The 18,674-nt window shown below is 39.5% G+C and overlaps 1 protein-coding gene across 6 annotated transcripts in view; it reads left to right on the forward strand.

Annotated features, from left to right (window-relative positions):
• SYTL5 (synaptotagmin like 5) overlaps positions 1-17,124 on the forward strand; it is an 81,377-nt gene extending 64,253 nt beyond the window's left edge. For all 6 annotated transcript variants that reach the window (XM_050332043.1, XM_050332041.1, XM_050332044.1 and 3 more), the window contains 7 exons: positions 341-519; positions 1,359-1,461; positions 3,585-3,746; positions 7,225-7,333; positions 8,850-8,985; positions 10,211-10,419; positions 11,044-17,124. In XM_050332043.1, the coding sequence (XP_050188000.1) occupies positions 341-519; positions 1,359-1,461; positions 3,585-3,746; positions 7,225-7,333; positions 8,850-8,985; positions 10,211-10,419; positions 11,044-11,186 (1,041 nt within the window). In that variant the 3' untranslated portion in view covers positions 11,187-17,124. The remainder of the gene's footprint in view (positions 1-340; positions 520-1,358; positions 1,462-3,584; positions 3,747-7,224; positions 7,334-8,849; positions 8,986-10,210; positions 10,420-11,043) is intronic.
• The last annotated feature ends 1,550 nt before the right edge of the window (positions 17,125-18,674 follow it).

The following is an 18,674-nucleotide window of genomic DNA, read 5'->3' on the forward strand; positions in this document are numbered from 1 at the left end:
TTGGAACCTATATGAGCTTACAATTTATGTAGCCTGTCTGCTCTTCAGTTCATCCATTAATTAAAAGGTGGTAACTAAGATTTAGTCATGTTTATAAATAGATTTGAGTCCTGCATGTAAAAACATCATCTGTCTGGACATTTAAACTATTATTAACTGTAATTCTTATTCCCTTTTACACCAATTTGTGGTATTTCTATTCTATGGTATATATCTGTGTTTTCATAGCAAGTCCTAACAAGGGTGATAATGTTACATGGCTGTAGCTGTATGAAGAAAGCAGATTCTGGAAGAGAATAATGTGTTTCAGCCTCTAAGACCTTTCACTCTCCCCCTCCAGACGAGCATTAACAGCATGCTGAGTGTGTATAGTGAAACTGGTGACTATGGCAACGTGAAGGTCAGCGGTGAAATCCTTCTCAGTATCAACTACATCTACAAAACAGGTGCCCTCAACATCCTGGTGAAGAGCTGCAGAAACCTGGCCATTGGAGATGAGAAGAAGCAAAGGACAGATCCGTAAGCACAGAGAAGAATCTCCTTAAACTCTGCTAGAGGTGTCCTCCTCCACATCACACACTGTAATCTGGGGCTGTCATACAAACCTGTGAATTACAAGCCCACATTTCGGTGATAGCTGGGTTTGAGTTCCCTGTGTGAAGTGCATTTTCCATGTGCTTCTTAGGGCAACATGTGCCTGCTCTGGGGAAACAATAAGATTACTTAAATTATCAACTTGTTTAATAGTAAAAGGACAAAAATATGAAGTAATAAGGAGGCAACATCAATTTTTTTACTTCCAGAATCAAAACTAAAGTAGATGAGAAGAGTGATGGGAGGGAGGGTTGCAGATAATTTTGTTTTCATGCATCCATAAACTCACTTTGAAAGTACCATGTTTCTGAGTTTCTCATTATAGTTTTCAACAGCCTAGCCATGATGAAATTCTCTCATCAGGCAGTAATAATTAGTGCCTCTATGCATAAGCAATTCTGTAGTATTTAAGTTATGAAGTTTTTATTTATCTTGTAATTTTAGTGTGTGTTTTGTCATAAGTAACCAGGCAGTAATCACATACAGCAAAAGGGACAGTGTTAGGAGAGCTTGCTGCATTTCTGAGGAGGAGTAAATTAATTTAGCTCTGCCTTTTGTTATTCTGACCCTATCTGACTAACGTTTCTATGTTTTTAGGTAAAGACCATATCTTTCCACGTTTCTCATATTTCTGTTGCACATTTACACTGTTTATACTGCAAAAATTAATTTCCTCATATGTATTGCTGATGCAGTAATGTCAGGTCCTTGCTCAAACTGGCTGTTTTTTATTCCTTGCTAACAATTTACCACTTGTTCTGCAGGTATGTCAAGGCGTACCTTCTGCCTGATAAGTCCCGCCAAAGTAAGCGCAAGACCAAAATTAAAAGTAACAGCACCAATCCAGAATTTAATGAGATGCTGAAGGTGAGAACAGTCTCTCTCTCAGGCTGTGGTGAATGTTTCACTTGTTCTCAAAGTTATTTTCCATATGTGTTCCAGTATGGGGATTAGAATCTGGAAGAGATTCCTCAAAAGGGAAGGTGTTTAAGCAAAAGCATTTAGTAAACATGTAAGTTGCAATTTCTGGCTTCCAGCATTAAAGAGCTGCTTTTGTTTGATTCTCCCCTTCACAGGTAAAACATATATTAGTTTCTATAGATCTCTTTCAAAACTGTTGATGTTCCCATCTGAACTGAGCTTAGAGTTGTTAAAAGCACCTTAAAGATTTTGTGTGCCTGAGGCTGAAGTAAAGCTAGATTAAAACTTCCCATCTAACTGATTTTGAAGAGAAAAATAACATTCTGCAGTAAAATCTGAATTCTCCTGGAGGCTTTTATTTATTGTTAAAGCAGAACTGACTTTGACAAGAAAAGGTCAACAACTGTTTCTCTACTTGCCTCCCTAAAAAGCTGTGGCAAAGTTCATTTTCTTTTGCAAAAGATAAAGATGGATTACTTCCTTGAGGAGTGGTGGAGCACAGCAGCCAGGTTCTCTTTCCTTGCCTTTAACCCATGTCCACTACAGAGGGTGAACTATTTTGAGCTCCTCACAAGCCTCTTATTCACCTCCCTGGCTCTGTGGTGCAGGTGGGAATGGCAGAGTTCACTGCCTGTCTGGGACCTGGACCTCAAGACTCATGATTATTACCTCTGCTGTCAATTGAAGAGAGTTATCCAGCTGGCTGTCATGAGGCCAGAAACTGCTTCTAGTTTCTCCTGGAATATTTCTTTTTGTAATTTCAGTTATGTTTTAAATAAGTTTCTTATAGTAGAGGCAAATAGATGTTCCCTGGCCAGTATACTTGGCTTAACCTGGCTACAAAACCATTTTGCAGGCACACACACTTGGTCTGGCCAGACTACTTGCCAAGGGAGAGTCTCTTTTATAGTGTTGTTTTTAAATGGTATATAGTAAAGTTAAGACTTGCTTGAACTGGAAAAAGAAGATGCTAGACTTAATTTAGCAAGTAACACAGCACTAAAGATGTTTGCTGGTAGGGAACTGGGTGAAGATATGGGCTAGAAACTTCTGAAAACACAAATTGTAACAAAAAGGGCTTACTTGAATTGTGTGTAGGTAAGCAAGAGCTACGTCTCTTCATCCCAACTGAAAGTCTGTTAAAAAAGAAAAGAAAAATAATTCAATCTGCCTGCATTGATCTACCTCTTTGACTTTTACTTTATTCTTGCAGAATATGACATTTCTCACGGTGGAACTGTGTTGGCATCTGGGATTAAGCTTTGTAAACACATCTATACAGTAATAACCAACTGACCCGAGTGTTTCGGCTTTTGAAGAGTGTGTGTCTGTGTTCAGATGCAGTTCCTGATGCAAAAATAAGGCATCTGGGTCTCTTCAGCCAACATTACGAGAAGAGTGAATTTCAGGGAGTTAATGAGCTTTTTTTCTAAAAGCTGAGTGTGCAGAGCAAGAATTCCAGATGTTTATAATCTTCTGTGTATTTGCTAGACTATAATGTTTTTTCAGATGAGTTTTTTAATTGCATTCAAAACCAACAATGGTTCCTAAGAGTGATACTCTCAGTGCATGCCTTGCAGATGCAGTTGTACATGTTTTCAGAACAATTTTTCATAAGACAAAACTGGAGAGGATGCTTTCTCTCAGCAGACTCTCTTTAGGGATGAAAGAAATAATGGGCTTTCTTCTTATGAACCAAACTTTGGTGTTGATGTGCTTCTTTTACACAAACTCGTAAGGAATTAATAGGATCATAGTTTTAAGCATCATAATTTACTTTATAGTGATAAATACCGAGTAAATAATAGGGGGAAAAAAAGCACCACAATTGTGATAGTAACATAAATTACCACAGGACACAAAAAGCAAAGAAAAGAGATTTCACATTAACATTACGAGTCTTCTGGTTAGATCAATCTTGTTTGCATGGAAAACAAATCTTTCTTTCATGCTCCATTTGTTAGCTTCTGTGGGTTCTGTGAAACTGAGCTAAAGCTGTTAAAGGCTCAGTGGAAACTATTATTTCTGCTTATTCTGAAAGGGTTTTTTTTCTCTTTTTCTGTTGGTAGTATGTCATCAGTCACACACAGCTGGAAACCAGGACTTTACAACTTTCTGTCTGGCATTATGACAGATTTGGACGCAACAGCTTCCTTGGGGAGGTGGAAATTCCATTTGATTCCTGGAACTTTGAAAATCAGGGCGATGAGTGGTTTGTGCTCCAGCCTAAGGTAAGGCTTTCCAGGGTTTGTGAAAGTGCTGTGAAGCAAATTTAGCAACCCTTAGTTATTTTTCCCTTTGGAACTTGCTTAATGACAATTGAAAACCAAAAATTTCTGTTCTTTAGTCAGTGAAAGATTACTGATTTTAAAGTCTTCATGAAAAATTCATCTTGTAATAAACTGCAATAGAAAGAATGACCTAATAAATAGGTTACTTTTTTTAAAATAGTGCATAAAATAAAGGGCTTTCTTACCACTCTCCCTACCCAACCCCTAAGAGTTTATTGAAGAAACAGACTTCTTTTTTTTTTCCTAATTTGAAGTACTTTCCGCCTTTCAGCTGTGACAAAATGATTCCTTAATCTCTCATTCACCTTAACTAGAAAGGTACATGATAAGCCTTCTCAGCCAATAAATCAGCTGGTCTGTGAAACACTGTACCTAGCAAAGGACAGGATGACTCCTTGTCTCTAGTGCACCACCTGCTTTGGGAAAGGTAATTGTTTTTGGAAAAGATTTGAAGAACTACTGTAAACTAGAGGATTAAAGGCTTCTGCCTTGCTTGCTCCTGCAGCAACCATAATCCCCAGGAACTCTGCCATTTCAGAAAATGTATCTTTCTTGTCGTGGAAAAATATGAGGCGTACAACAAACGTTGTCAAGATTGACTTGATGACTTGTTTGCTCTGTTTTCATTACATTTAAAGAAGTAGTATTGCATTTGGGGTTTCGGGAGAATGTGTTTGCTTTGTGCCTTTCTGTCAGGTGGGAGATGGATCCAATTGCTGTATAATTTATTTCTAGGTATAGCCCTTTGCAAGGCTTACACCTAAACTGTCACAAATTTGTATTTTTAGTAAATAAATATGGAAATAGATCTTTTCTTTGAACACTTACACACCTCATGCTTTATAAGAGGCAAGGTCCTAGTTCAGTTTACTCTGTGGGGGTGACCACCAGCTCTTCCTTCATGGGCAAGACGAGGTGAGACCAGGAACAGCAATTGGCTAGTGATGGCAAACATGTTTCAGCCAGCACTGTGTCCAATCCATGATACACTGTCGTCTTCTTACAAGCTTGCTTCATGTAAATCACTTTTCTAGGATCTGCTCTTGAAGTAGAGGAAACGTCTACTCGATCTCTGTCACAGCTCTGGCTGGTGTCAGGTGTTGCTTTTATTTAGTACCCACCTGTCTACAACTGTAACACATCTAGTAGTTGTTTTGCTTGCAGTTTGTATGGTCTGAAATTGAGCTCATCATGCAGTAGTCTCTTTGTCACCTCATTTCAGTCTTCGGAGATTTGTGTGGGTAGGGGTGGTTTCTTTTAATCCTAAAATGGAAAAAAACCAAACAAAAACCAACCAACCAACCAACCAACCAAACAAAACAAACTAAAAAAAGACAGTCATGAAGCTCTCCTTCTCAGGGAAAAAAAGTAGTGAAGTGCCAAACATTTCAGCAATTCCAGCTTGAAGGTGTTGTCTTATTATTTTCAAAGTCATTAAAAGGATTTCTAAATTACTTCACTTTTGACAAAGAAAGCAAACATCAGAATCAGTCTTGTCTGCCTCCTAAGTTGTTACAAATAATGTTTTTAAACTTAAGACACTGCTAAGGTCTTTGATTAGCAAACATAATGCTTCCTTAAAAAAGTACATGTTAAAGTACATGCAAATGACATACTGCTCTCCTATATGAACTGCCTGATAGAGACAGCAATGGAGTAATGGCAGTGAAACATTTCCTGGGTTTTATTACAGTCCTTTATTTGTTCTGTCATGAATCATTTAGCTCCTTTAGTGGAAAGCTTGGAGACTTTAAGGCATGTTTCTTCTATGAATATTGAAAGATCTGTTTTCAAGAGGAATGTGGTTAAATCAGAAAAAGGAGAGAAAATAGTTCTGTGGTTTAAGAGGAGACCTAGTCTTGAGTCACGTTATATGTGGGTTTGGGGCAGAGGTTGACAATTTTTTTCTGATATTGGAACTTCCACAATTGCTTGTCCACTAGCAGAACAGAAAACAAGTTAATCCTTGCTGCCTTCATGGGAAAGTCGATCCCAAACTTGCTTAATTTAGACCATAAGAGAGCTGCCCAACTGGCAAAACGTAGATGTTGAGCAAATTATTCCACAGCCATTTACTACAGGTTTTCTTTTGTCCTTTTCAGTAGCAGCTGACAATGGACACTGGTGTGGGAGGACCGTTTTTCTCAGTCAGTGCAGCAATGCCTGTGTTGCTGTAAAACTGTCTCAAAGTCACAAAAGGGCTATGTTGTTATCACTAAAACTGCTTTGTTCTCTGTTCCATCCCTCAGTGGTGCAGACTTAGCCCCACTGAGCATGGTTAGTGCCTCAACCTGGAGTCTGTGATGTGAAGGCAATGCTGACTCTGTCCCCATCACTGTGTGTACTTCTGCTGGGATTTTTTTGGTTGTTTCTCTTGCTGATATAGTTTTGAGCTTCCTGGGGAGTCAGCAAACAAACTGAACACATCTTAGAAAAATACAGCCACAGATTGGGCATTTCTTTAAAGGTTTAGGTGGTGCCTTGGTGTGTGTCTTGCAGTTCTGGAGGATCCTCTCCCTTTACACATGTGCTTTGTCCCTGTGAGGAGATCAGGAAGATTTGCTTGTACCCAAACCTAAGCACTGAAACACAGACAGAAATCAAATCACAGAATGGCTTGGGTTGGAAGGAACTAATCATCTAGTTCCAACCATCCTACCATTGGCAGCTCTCTCTGTGTTACACCTATTGTTCTAAAATGCAGTTTCTAATTTCTTACCATGTGAATGGAAGTTCAGCACAGTGCCAGTGAAGGTCTAATGTTATTTTAACAGGGATGGTCTGAAGAGCACTGAATGCACTCTTCCTGGGCAAGATTCAAATGGTTATAAAACAAAAAGATGCAGAAATGCAGAAATTGTAGCTGTGTAGAAAAGGAAAAGGACACTGAGAACAACAGTTTTCAAGAAGTTTGTCTGTTTCAGAGCTGTAGTCTGCTCCCCCTCACCTTTTTTACCCACATATCTATTCAAAGAGTGACTCAGGAGTGACTCCTCTAAAATATATGAAACTAAAATGCAGTTTAAAATCTTTACTGAAGAAAATAAGGGATGATTGTCAGCTTAAATCAGCTACAGCTTACATACCCAGAAATAAGTTTTAGGGGTTTTTTTGCTGTTGGTTTGCTTCACTTGTTCATGCTAGATAAGTCTCTCCTCTGTATGTTCACTGAACAGTGTCTAATGCCACATGGGTTTATTTTTCTGAGAGCTTGCATTCCCTGGCTCAGAAAGTTTTCTAAAACATGATTGCTTTCAACCTGGAATGTCTAATTACCTGAAAGTGGGCTGCTGCATCTTGATGTGTTTAAAAAGCATTTCAAACGCTATGTTAGTACAACAAAGTTATAATTAAAAGCAGATATATGAATGATTAACCTTAGCTGGATTTCTGGTTTGTTTGTTTGTTTCCTCTTCAGGTGGAGGTTGCGACAGATTTTGGACTTCAATATAAAGGAGAACTGACAGTTGTTTTACGTTACATTCCCCCAGAGAGAAACCTAATGTTTCCTCTAGGGCAGTTTCAAGGTAAAACAAACATTAATGGCAGCATTATAATATAACATCCCTCTGAGTATTAAAAATCCTCACCTGGGGAGAAGTAATGGTACTGGTGAAGTTTGGAATCATACTTAAATATGCTAATTGTGTTCATCTATGGAAATTTTGAACCATGAATATGTTTCTCCTGCTCCATTCTCTTCTCTTGCACTGAACTTCAGGAGAGAGAAGGGGAGTGTGCAGTCAAGGGCTGATGCGTGGCTGTGACCTAACTAAAAAAAAAATCCAGACATTAGATAACATGATCAAGGGCAACCACAGAGAAATAAACTGTCTGCATCATAGTCTGTGAGTACTTTGTTCAGCTAGTTATTTACAGTGTTTAGCTGATCAAAGTAATAGACTTCACTTAGTTCTTGATTCTCCTTAAGCTGTTCCTCAATTTCACTCTTTTTTTCACACTATTTTTCCTCTGCTCAGTCTTATTGTGTTATTGCTGTAATTTAGTCCTCTAAAATATTATTTAAGTTCTTTAGGGTGAACCATTATTTTCATCAGCAATGAAAAGGTGAAAATAGTTACTAACTCTTTGCATTGTAGTAGCACAAGGAACAGCAATCCTTTGAAGTGAAAGCAATCACTGGGTAGTCCCTGAGTGTACATGGATATGCCAGACACAGGTATATCACTGTCTTAGCAACAGTGTTGCTTGTTAGCATTTGGATTTGATAGATATATCAGATTTCTTTCTTTGCTTTTTTATTTTTTTTTGACAGATGACCTTCCCTCTGCTAGAAGTAAGGTTTTCTCAAGGTTTTCTCTCTTAAAAGCTGATTATTGTCTGCTGAGTCCAGATATGCTGTCTGCATTTTTTTAAATTAGTACCTTTTAGCATCACTCCTGATCTGTTTTTCTGATGTTTTCATCCTGATACTAGGGTATATGATCCCTGCTGATAAGCTTCTTAGAATCTGCAGCAGCAGCAAGGACACATGTCCTTGTGCTGCTGTTTGAAAGCAGAAGCGTGTCAGTGAGCACTGTGTCCTTCAAATGGTCTCTGAGGAGCTGTGCATCCTTACACATAGGATATATTTGGTTTCTTTCTGGATTTAAGCTATGGGACAAAGGTTTTATACCTTGGTTTTTTTGGTCCAGGGCTACTTTAACATCAGCAGTGGAAGTGGATTCTGAAAAGCGGGTAGGATTTACAGGGCATGAGTCCTTTGTGTTCAGCAAAGTAAGCCAGAAATACTTACATTCTCACAGGACTTCAGATAGGACACACTGTTGTGTCCTGGAAGGACTAGCTAGTTACACAGTCAAGTTCTTTCTCAAATATGGAGTGACCTTTCTGCCCCTGCCTTACTATTTTCTCTACCCACGGAGAATCCGAATCTCCTCATAAGGAATGCTTTAATCCCATTGCAGTAAATTACTTTTTAAAACCTAGCCACATTTAGAATTTATGTTCCCAAGTCAGTCTTACAGTGTATATATAATTTCAGATGATGATGATGATGATGCAACTTTGTTTTGTCTATAGGAAAGAAGAGCTTTAAAAAAGGAAAAAAAGGAGATTCTCATGTGCCATCTGGAGGTATATTAGAAGTCCTCATCAAAGAAGCAAAGAACTTAACAGCAGTGAAATCAGGAGGCACATCTGACACTTTTGTGAAAGGGTTTGTGGCTTTTTTTTCCTCTACCTTTCTTAATGGCTGCACTGAATCATATTTTGGCTGACCCAATTTTTTTCACTATCTCTGTATACCTGTGTGTGGAGTGTCAGTCCTGAAAAGCAGCTGGCACCTTGAAATTGTGTGCTGAAGAGAAGGATGCTGTGGAACAGGGGCAGAGAGGCATGAGTTGTCCCATGGGTTAAATACAAACATACTTTTTTATACATCTGAGTCAAGAAACAGAACCATTCAGACATAGGCATCCGGTTGCTGGTGTACCTGATGTTATAAAACACAATGTTTGGTAACAGAAAAGACTTCCACTGACAGGCCAACATGGATTTCTCAGTAGTGTGGAACAGGGCTCTGTTTTCCTTGGACTATTGGTCTGTCTTGTCTCATGGCCAAAAACATGATCGAGTTGCCATAAACCAGTTGGGGTTCTGCAGTGTTCTAATTGAGATAGCTTGAGGTAATTTGACATAAAGGAGCCCACAGTAAACCTACCGCAGTAAATTAGCTCGTGTTTATTGTCAAGTAAAAGCCTACACAGGAATCCTGATAGGGGTCTAGTGGTATAATTTGTTTGTATATTTGACCCTTTAGTACTTATGTGCAATCACATAGTTATTCCATCAGCTTTGCTGAGGAGGGTGAAAGTAAAGACTATGAAAACTTGTAAGACCTCTGATTTTTCAAGTACAGTGTTAAATTCTTACAGTTTCACTAAAGGAATTCTCCACTACAAGTAAAATGTGAAGAAGCTGTCAGCATCTGTGTTTCCACACTCAGTGGGGCTTTAGGCAACTCAAATTTATGACGCTGGCTTGCTCGAGTTCCTTATCAGTCATTTCCATTTCCTTCTAGAGGACCTCTTGTCCTGCTCTGAGAGAGACACAGGACAAGGTGACTCCAGAGGCCCCTTCTAGCCAATAATCTATGCTTCTGTCTATATTTAGCCTCACCAAAATAAAAAGTTTGTGGTTGTTCCCCAAGACTTGGGGCAAAGAGACCTAATTCCAATTTCTGCTGGTGATAACTGACACTGTAACTATAAGAACAAATGAAGCACAAATGCAAAATATGCACTTCAGGTATATGCTTAATTTAATACTAGTGGGGAGATGGGGTCCTGATTCCATTTGAACCTTTACATCACTGTAACTCTTTGTGAATATTATGCAACAACCCATTCACATATTCAGTTTTCCTTTTGTGTATCTCACAGATACCTGCTCCCAGATGACAGCAAAGCTACAAAACACAAAACTCCCATAGTAAAAAAGAGCGTGAACCCCCAGTGGAATCACACCTTTACTTTCAGTGGCTTGACTTCAAGGGACATACACAATGTCTGCCTAGAACTGACTGTGTGGGACAAGGAGTCACTTTCCAGTAATATTTTTTTGGGAGGTGTCCGTTTGAGCACTGGAAATGGTAAGGTCCCATGTGACTCATGATTGCTCTTCTTATTCTGCTCTCCTCCTTCCTCATCCCAAGTGATTCATGTGTGGGAAGGACAGAAATGTTACAGTGTGTTTGGAAAGTACATGGGAACTTGGGGAAATTGAAAAGGGAGAGGAGGCAACATGTAATAGATAGATAATTTAGATAAACATAGATAATTTAGTTCTTTCCTTCACTGAGTGAGACACAAAAAATCTTGTGACCAGTTGTGCTTCTGCACAGTCTAGAAGAACTGTGAATAGCTTGAAGCGTTCCTTAGCATCCCAGTGAGAAGGAGGAGACTGCTTTTGTCCAGCAGCAGCCTTTCTGCTCAAGATGACCTGGAAGAGGTGTGAATCCATTCCTCCTCTACTAGGAAAAAGTTGCTTGTGGGGCAGAGTGGGAAGGTTTGTATGCCTCTTGTCATGTGCCAAAAAGGAATTTTATGACAAACTGGTGTTCTCCAGGAGCTGCCTGTTTTCAGTATAACCCTCTGTATAGATGGTAGTGTAAAGTGCTCTCCATTTTTGTGTACACTGTTGTAGCAAATGAGCAGTGATATTAAGTAGCTGCTTCCTAATATGACAAAATGCCTTCTGTTTTTGTAATTGTCAGGCATAAGTAACGGCAAGGAGGTTGACTGGATGGACTCTCAGGGGGAAGAGCAGCACCTCTGGCAGAGGATGATTGACAGTCCGGGAGTTCCAGTGGAGGGGATATTAATGCTGAGATCCAGCATGGGAAAACGCAGACCCTGAAAGACTTTCACTGCCAAGGGGTACAACACGTGCTCCTGACTTCAGCGATGTTCAGGCTCTCACCACTTTGCCCATTTGAACAAGGGGAGGGGTTGTACTCTTTGCCTTGGGTATTAAGGCTCCGAGTGAGATTCCAATGCATTCTGCACTTTCATGCACACATTTTTTACCCAGGTTTTCCTGTGTGAATTATATTTCCCCTGAAGCCAGTGAGAATTGGACCTTGTACAGGGACTGGCTTTCTCTGTCCCTTCTGGTGACTGGTGTGCAGATGATGAGCACTTCTGCTTGGGGGATGCTCAGAGTGAGCAAAATTCTCTAGCTGGTCATTTAAAAAGTAACACCTGGTTTACATATCCCCTTCTGGGTCACAGATGACCTAGAAGGCAGCAGTGGTACAGTGCAAGCAGATTCAGAGTGAGTCTGTGCTGTGGTATTTGGAAGTTAAGGAGCCATTATGGTATGAAGGGTAACAAACGGCATTTCTTTATCATATTTACTTGCTGGGCTGTGCAAAGGTAACTTGGGACCAAGCAGCCAACCAGGGGAGGCCAGTGCAGTGTGTTGCACACTAGAAATAGGCAGCAGGTGAGCAGTGCTGGGAAACAGGCGTTCTCAGGGGTGTTTTAATGATCTGTATGAAAGGAAGACTTGGTTCAATGTGATCAAAGAACTTCTAATGAAAACAAAACACAGCAAATCCTCGAACAGTTTTCAGAACTACATGATATTACTGTGTTTTCATTCAGTTGACAGCTCTGACAGGATCTTCTGATGCCACTGAACAGGGGCAGTATGTCCACTCCACAGGCCTGTCCCCATCTATGTCGCTGAGATAAAATATATACCAGGTTTGGACATAATTAGCTAAGACCTCGATTCAGCAGATCGTGTAGTAAAATAAAGAGATTGAAGCACATGCCAAAATGATCTGCAAAACTGTAGAATTTTCCCTGAAAGGTCTGGGATCCCACTCAGATGTGCCCAGGCACATTAATTATTAACCAGAGTAGGAATTGTTTTCTCCTGAACATCTGTCTGTGAGCTAACAGTGGATTTAATGACAAGTGGGTCTTGGCCAATTCAATTATTAATCTTATTGACCGTGACAATTGTTCAACAGTAATTTTGCCATTTGGATTCCAAAAGTGATTTTTCCACCTATTTAGATCCCTCACCCTTTGGAGACCTGCATAGATCATTTGTGAAGAGCATGCTGCTTTGAATAGCTGTTGTGGGCTAATTCTACCATAATGAGATAGGATTATAATGTTTTCTCAAGGACAGCACGTGTCCTTCAGATATTATTCTATTGGATAATAACATAATTGTATGGAATGTGATTTCTCAGGATATAAGACAAAGGAAGATCAGGAAACTGACAGAAAAACATTTCTTCTGGATTTTCCAGAGTTAGAACACAGCTTTCTATTTGTACTGGTAAAGTAACCTATAGTTTTTCTTCCCTTTTCTATTTTTTAATTCCAGTGTTCTCTTTTTGGAAATATAGTATTAGTACTAAGGAAACAATTTGAAATACATGGAAATTTATGTAGATTACTGGAAAAAAACTACAAACTATCAAAGAATGTGTCGTTGTCTGTAGATCAAAACACCAGTATTCCAATATTTCTGTGAAGCAAAAAAACCCATAAAATCTAACTTGAGAGATCTAAATGTTCTGCCCAATCCAGAAATTGCAAGAAATCTAGACTGAATAACAGAATATGAACTGATAGCTAAGTAAGTACAGTAGAAAATTTTGACATCTGTAATTGCACAATTACATTCAGGTATTTAGAACTAAATTCAAAACCTTAACATTTAATGCACTTTTTTTTTTTTTTTAAAGATATTTTATACTGGTTTTTGTTTGACTGGCTGGAAACTACGGGGAAGTTCAAAACCAGTCTTTTAAAATGCTAATATTATTGGAACAAAAAATATTTATTTGTGTTTAAAATAGCAGTTTTAGTAGAATTATTTATTTCACTATGAATATTGTCTATCAAAATTGTGATATGACTTTTAGAAGTCATTGGAGGTACTGCTTGTCCAGTTGGAGACTTGCAGTTTTCAGAAACTACCAAGTAATCTTTGAAAATAAAATTCTCTTAGAGAAGCTCAGATTGGTAACCAAAATTCAGTACTTATTCAACAAAACTGACTTCATTTTCCTTCTTTATTCTTCATTTTCTTCTGAAGTTTGGCTCCAAATGGGTAGTGAAGCAGGTCTAGTGCAGTTTGCCTGCCTTTTCCTTTTTCTAACCTAAATGATTTTATGATTTTTCAACTCTGTGCCGCAGATGCTGTGAGCTGGTAAATTAGAGCACAAACATGAAGCACGTAACATTTTATGACCTTTTTCTGATCATGATAGTCTGTCCTTAAGTATTAGATAATATTTTATCAGTATTTTCAAAAGTGAAACCAAACCTAACTTTTAGCACCTAAACTACCTCTGCCTTTAACAAAATTGTTATAAGTTATCTTGATTGTTTGTACTAAAACTGAATTTATTTTGGGAATAATGATATCACATGGACATGTAGGCACAAACTTGACACTTTTTTCTTGCTAGATTGTTGATTCCAACAGGTAAAGCTTATTGAATCTAAAGAAAATGTTTATTTGAAGTAAAATTCCAGCCAGAGCTGTAGAGGAACACTGGGCTTTGGGTGGTTTGCTTTTGTTTCATTTTGATGATGAAAATGAGAAAAATAGTAAGAACACAAAACTCCTCCAAGCTGGACCTCAAACTGGGCACTTTTACATTTGCCAAACTGAAAACCTTGAAGTAATTTTGAACTGAATGTACTCGTGCACGGAGTACAAGAGTTTGTCCAATTTTTTTGAATGGTAATTCCTAACCTTCTAAGCATGAACATCGTTAGCTAAATCAGGTCTTGCTTTGAAAGAAAAAAGGTTTTACTTTGCTGCTTCAACTTCTGCCCATTTTGGTGCTGTTTGTGATGAGTGGTCTCATCTGGGAGGTGTCACCCAGTGCACACAGGGGCTTTAAGTTCTGCCTTTTCCTTCCAAGGGGCCAAATGTCACTCTGAGCCCACACCCGAAATGACAGGCTGGGCTATGAATAGGCTGCAGGGATCAACTGCATTTCAGCACGTGAAAGGAATAATTTCACCTGGGAAGTAATTTTGGTCAAGGTGCTGCTTTTTGCCATTGATGAGATTTGGAGTAGCACAGTGAAATTACCTCCTGGTGTAGCAGTGACAGCTCTGCAGCGTGGCAGCAAATAATAGATAACACACACATCATAGCCAGGGAGAGATGATGAGCATCATAAAAACACTGGAACAATTTGGGAAGTTTTGCTGCTCTGTGATGTTATCGGCACATTTGTAGGAAGCGTCTGATTTACGAGAAATGTCGCATTTAATTACATCTCTCCTATCTTTGTCCTCTCCTTCTATAAAAATGGTTTATGGTTTGGAAAAAGCACAAGATGATTAACTGCAGATGTGATTTCTTGTTTCCCGGATATTTGAATTAATTGCCTATAATTGTGCGTTGTCATGTTCTGTGTGTTACCAGGCTGAACAAAAAGACAGAAAGACAGGAATTACACTAAAGCCTTCCTTTTCTATCTATCTGTGTTTATGGTATTGACAGTTCATGAATGGTTTATTCAAGGCTAATTTTTAGGAGGAAATAACTGCAATTTTACCATTGATTCATAAACTCCTGCCCTGAGTAAATAGATACAGCAGAGCTTATGCCTCTGAAGTCTTTTTCCACATAGACCTGAATAACTAAAACTGTGGCAGCAGAGAAGAAGTCTCCTCTATGCTTTTAGAAAATGTGTTGCAAACCACATTTTAGTCTGATACATAATTTTTTAGCAAGGTAAGTACAGGCTGTTCATCATTGTATTTTCCCCCTTGTGATGAGATTTTGAGGGTACAACCCATTAAAGAAGGATAAAAGTGCAACTTGTTCTGTAAAAGGTCAAATGGGGCCAGTAAATACATCTACAGACAGTGCCAGTATCTATCAAAAAGAGCTGATGCTTAGGGCTCTCCAAGCCCTGCCATCAGACCTTGTTATCCACCCTTGTTCTCTAGAGGTTCCTCTACTTGGTTTGTCAACTATCTGGTACTTAAGGATTCTAAACATTGGTGCTCTTGCATGTTTAGATACCAAAAGCAGGATAAAATAGGTTTGGGATGACCTCCCCATCTCCTCCACCTCCGTCATGTTAAGTTTGAGTCCGAGTGGGAGGAAAGCTGCAAAGACTCTGAGAGACACTGTTGCCATCTTCCTTTGCTAATCCAAGAGCCATTGCCTTCCTTGGATGCCTTTTAGATGCCACTTTTTCATCTTTCTTTCCCAGCTGAATGCTTTGGCAGATGGTTTAAGAGAGAAGGCATTGGGATGGTGAGCATGTTTTGATCATGGTGCATTAGACTGGGAGGTTATTCTTCTGTGTCTCTTCCAATGCAGATTATGCTAAGGTAGCATGAAAGAAGCATTTTTACATATTAATTTTTGATTTTTCTCTTCCTTACTGGTTAGGTCCTGCTAAGTGCAATTATTCTAAACTGTATTCTGCAAAATATCAACTCAACTGTAACAGCAGAGCAGCCTTTGGGCATTCACTGGTATGAATTGATAAGAACAGGTAACAGGGGGGTTGAGCTTAGTCTTGGCATAATTTTGGCTTCTTGAGGAGCATGCACATTGCCCAGCTACAGGCATGGAAAGTTTGCATTATGCTCTATAGAGTCAATGAAGAGACAGGCTGCTTGGATCTCTTATACCTTTGGAAAAGAGATGAGAGTCCTATTTTTACAGCTGTCTAGTTTGTGGATTCACACAAGACAGTAAAGGTTGTATCTGAATCTTTGCAAGGGTCTCTCTTCCCTTCATCTCTCCCTTCAGTTCAGTAGCCCTGACCAGAAGGTCCTACCTGTACATTAATCTCTAGTTTCTGGAAAGAGGCACCATGTAGAAGAGAAGTGACAGCCCCACTTATGCTCACCCACATGAGGTTAAGACTGAAATTTTACTTCCCAAACACAGTATTGATTTACAGCACTTTACCACAATGGCAGTAATAAACATCTCCTGAAAGCTTTCCATGCACTTTATAAATTTTTTTTTAAGTAAGAAAAAAAAATTGTAGTTTTATTTATTTATTTTTTACACATAGAAATGTTAAGATTGAGGAACCCTAGAGAAATGATGGTAGAACATGTGGTAAGTTCCAAAATAAGATGCAGACTTTGATTTGCAGTGATGCTCTTCACCACAGCTCAGCAGGAGGTGCTGAGAAGCACGCTACCAGAGCCTTTCCACTGTGTCCCATAAATTTCCCACCTGGTGATTTCATGTTTGCAAATGCTGTTTAATAAGTGGTAATAATACAGTGTCAATTATACTGTGTATATTGACACTGGCACTGGAAACTGAATCTCAACTTGCTTTTTAGGTGTTTTTGTGTTGCTGTTGAAACTTACCCTTGCTGCACCTTGGCTCTTTATTTAGATTAGTAATTTCAACAATTCTACTTTGTGGCAATAATATATATATGGCTGTGTGTTACTGCTCCTGACTGCTCAGTGTATATTTTTGAGGATAGTTCTCATTCTTGAGATTTGCCTAAAGCCAAGTATAGTCATTTATTTGCAGCAATTATGAAATGTCACATATCCCTCGTTCTGCCTTTGTTCTGCTTAAAATCTGTTGCTAGCAATTTGTTTAATTATGCTGCTGGACATGAACAGTAGTAGTAATAAATGGCATTTTCAGTATGTTAAGTTCTGCCCAAATTTAGACAAAGCAATGTTTCCTGCTGAGAACATTTTTGTACTGTGCATTGTACATTCAGTTTTGTGGACAAAGGTGAATGGTAATACATTTGCAACTGTTGTCAAGATTTCTGTTCTGTCCTTTAAATTAAAATACTGAAATGTTACTGTGTCTTTGTCTCTCCTAAAATGTATTACAGCAAACCATAAGCATGTCTCCCAAGAATATCCCATATTATCTCATTGAGGTAAAGGCATCACTTACATGTGATGAGTAATGCAAGAGGCCTGGCATGTCTTCAGAGGTGGGACTACACTGATGATGTCTCTGTCTCTGCTTTTTTTTGTTTGTTTGTCCTAAAAACTCCTAAAGTCTAGAAATTGAACTATTTTTGTTTTCATAAGCAGGTCTTTCCCTCTAACTCTGAAACTCCAGCCTCTTCCCTAGTGCAAGGTCCTGCCCACCTGAAAATCCACATATGTTCAAAATGCATATTTTCTGTAATTGTTGGTCCTGATTTCTTTATTATTATTAAGAAAAAACAAGCATTTTAGCACTCAATTTATACCTCCAGCTGAGTCATGTTCAGGTCAACTTAGCTCAGAGCTGAGCGCTCTCTTGCATCTTCTCTTGGTTCTTTAGTTCCCTGGGATTTTTTGGCTTGTGGTGTCTTCCCTGCTGTCTGAGAATGGTCCTGGCTCTGGGCTTGTGCTGCCTCTGCTCCCTTTGGAGTAGTCCAGAAGTCTGGCTCAGCTCCTGGGTTCCTTTGCCCAGGTTAAGGGGAGATCAGCTCAGGGGGGCTCACAGGTCTCATGGTGTGATTTGGGCACAGGCAGATGACTCTTTTGCCCTCACACCAGTCCTGTTCAGCTCATCCCCATGCTGGTTCTGGCCTTTTTGGGGAGGTCAAACATCTGTAAACTGAAAAGCAGCTGCAGGTGGGGAAGAGCCCTCCTGCCATTTGTCTGCTCTTCCCACCTTAGCTTGGGACTCTTCTCAAGGATTTTCATGGACATCCAGGATGACACTTCTGTAACTTCTGTACAATTGAACTGCAGTCTCTCCTCCCCTTCTGTTTGAGGTGATAGATGCCAGATTCCCCTGGTAAATTTGAAGTATGGGCCATCCTAGTTACTGAAATGCAGGTCTTGGTTACTTTCTGGCTGTGTGGGTGGCAGTGGGAGATATGCTGATAAGTAGATATGCACTAGCACATGCTGCATGGATACTGGCTTTCCCAACTGTTTCCCTTGTTTCACAAAGCATGCAGCAGCTGGATCACTGCTTGAAAGGGGCCAGAAACACGTGTGTGCTCTCCTCAGGTGCCCATGTCCTCACTGGCTCCTCCAGCCCAGGCAGCCTTGCTGCTCTCTGCCTTCCAGCATCTGTAAATGGTTTCCTGCTCTTCCCTTCACCAAGCTGCCATAAAAATACCCTCCAGCCACAAATGGGGAGAGAGAAATGGGCAGCCCCTATACAGTTGAGAGGAGCTATTCCACCCCCTGAGGGTGTGAAGCACTCATTCCCTTTTCCCTTTCTGTGGATGTACAACAGGAGCAGAGACTGTGCTGAGTGCCTGGAAGTGATCAAGTGCTGAGATTCCACAGCATAAGCTCCATTATTTCACCACCTCAATTTAAAAAGTGGGTTGTAATTGTAAAAGTATTTAAATATTCTTCAGGTTACTTTTTAGCCTCTGCATTTTCATTAATTATG

The sequence above is a fragment of the Myiozetetes cayanensis genome, unplaced genomic scaffold, assembly GCF_022539395.1.
Source record: "Myiozetetes cayanensis isolate MyiCay16 unplaced genomic scaffold, myiCay2020 scf5-8, whole genome shotgun sequence".
In the NCBI taxonomy this organism is placed as follows: Eukaryota; Metazoa; Chordata; class Aves; order Passeriformes; family Tyrannidae; genus Myiozetetes; species Myiozetetes cayanensis.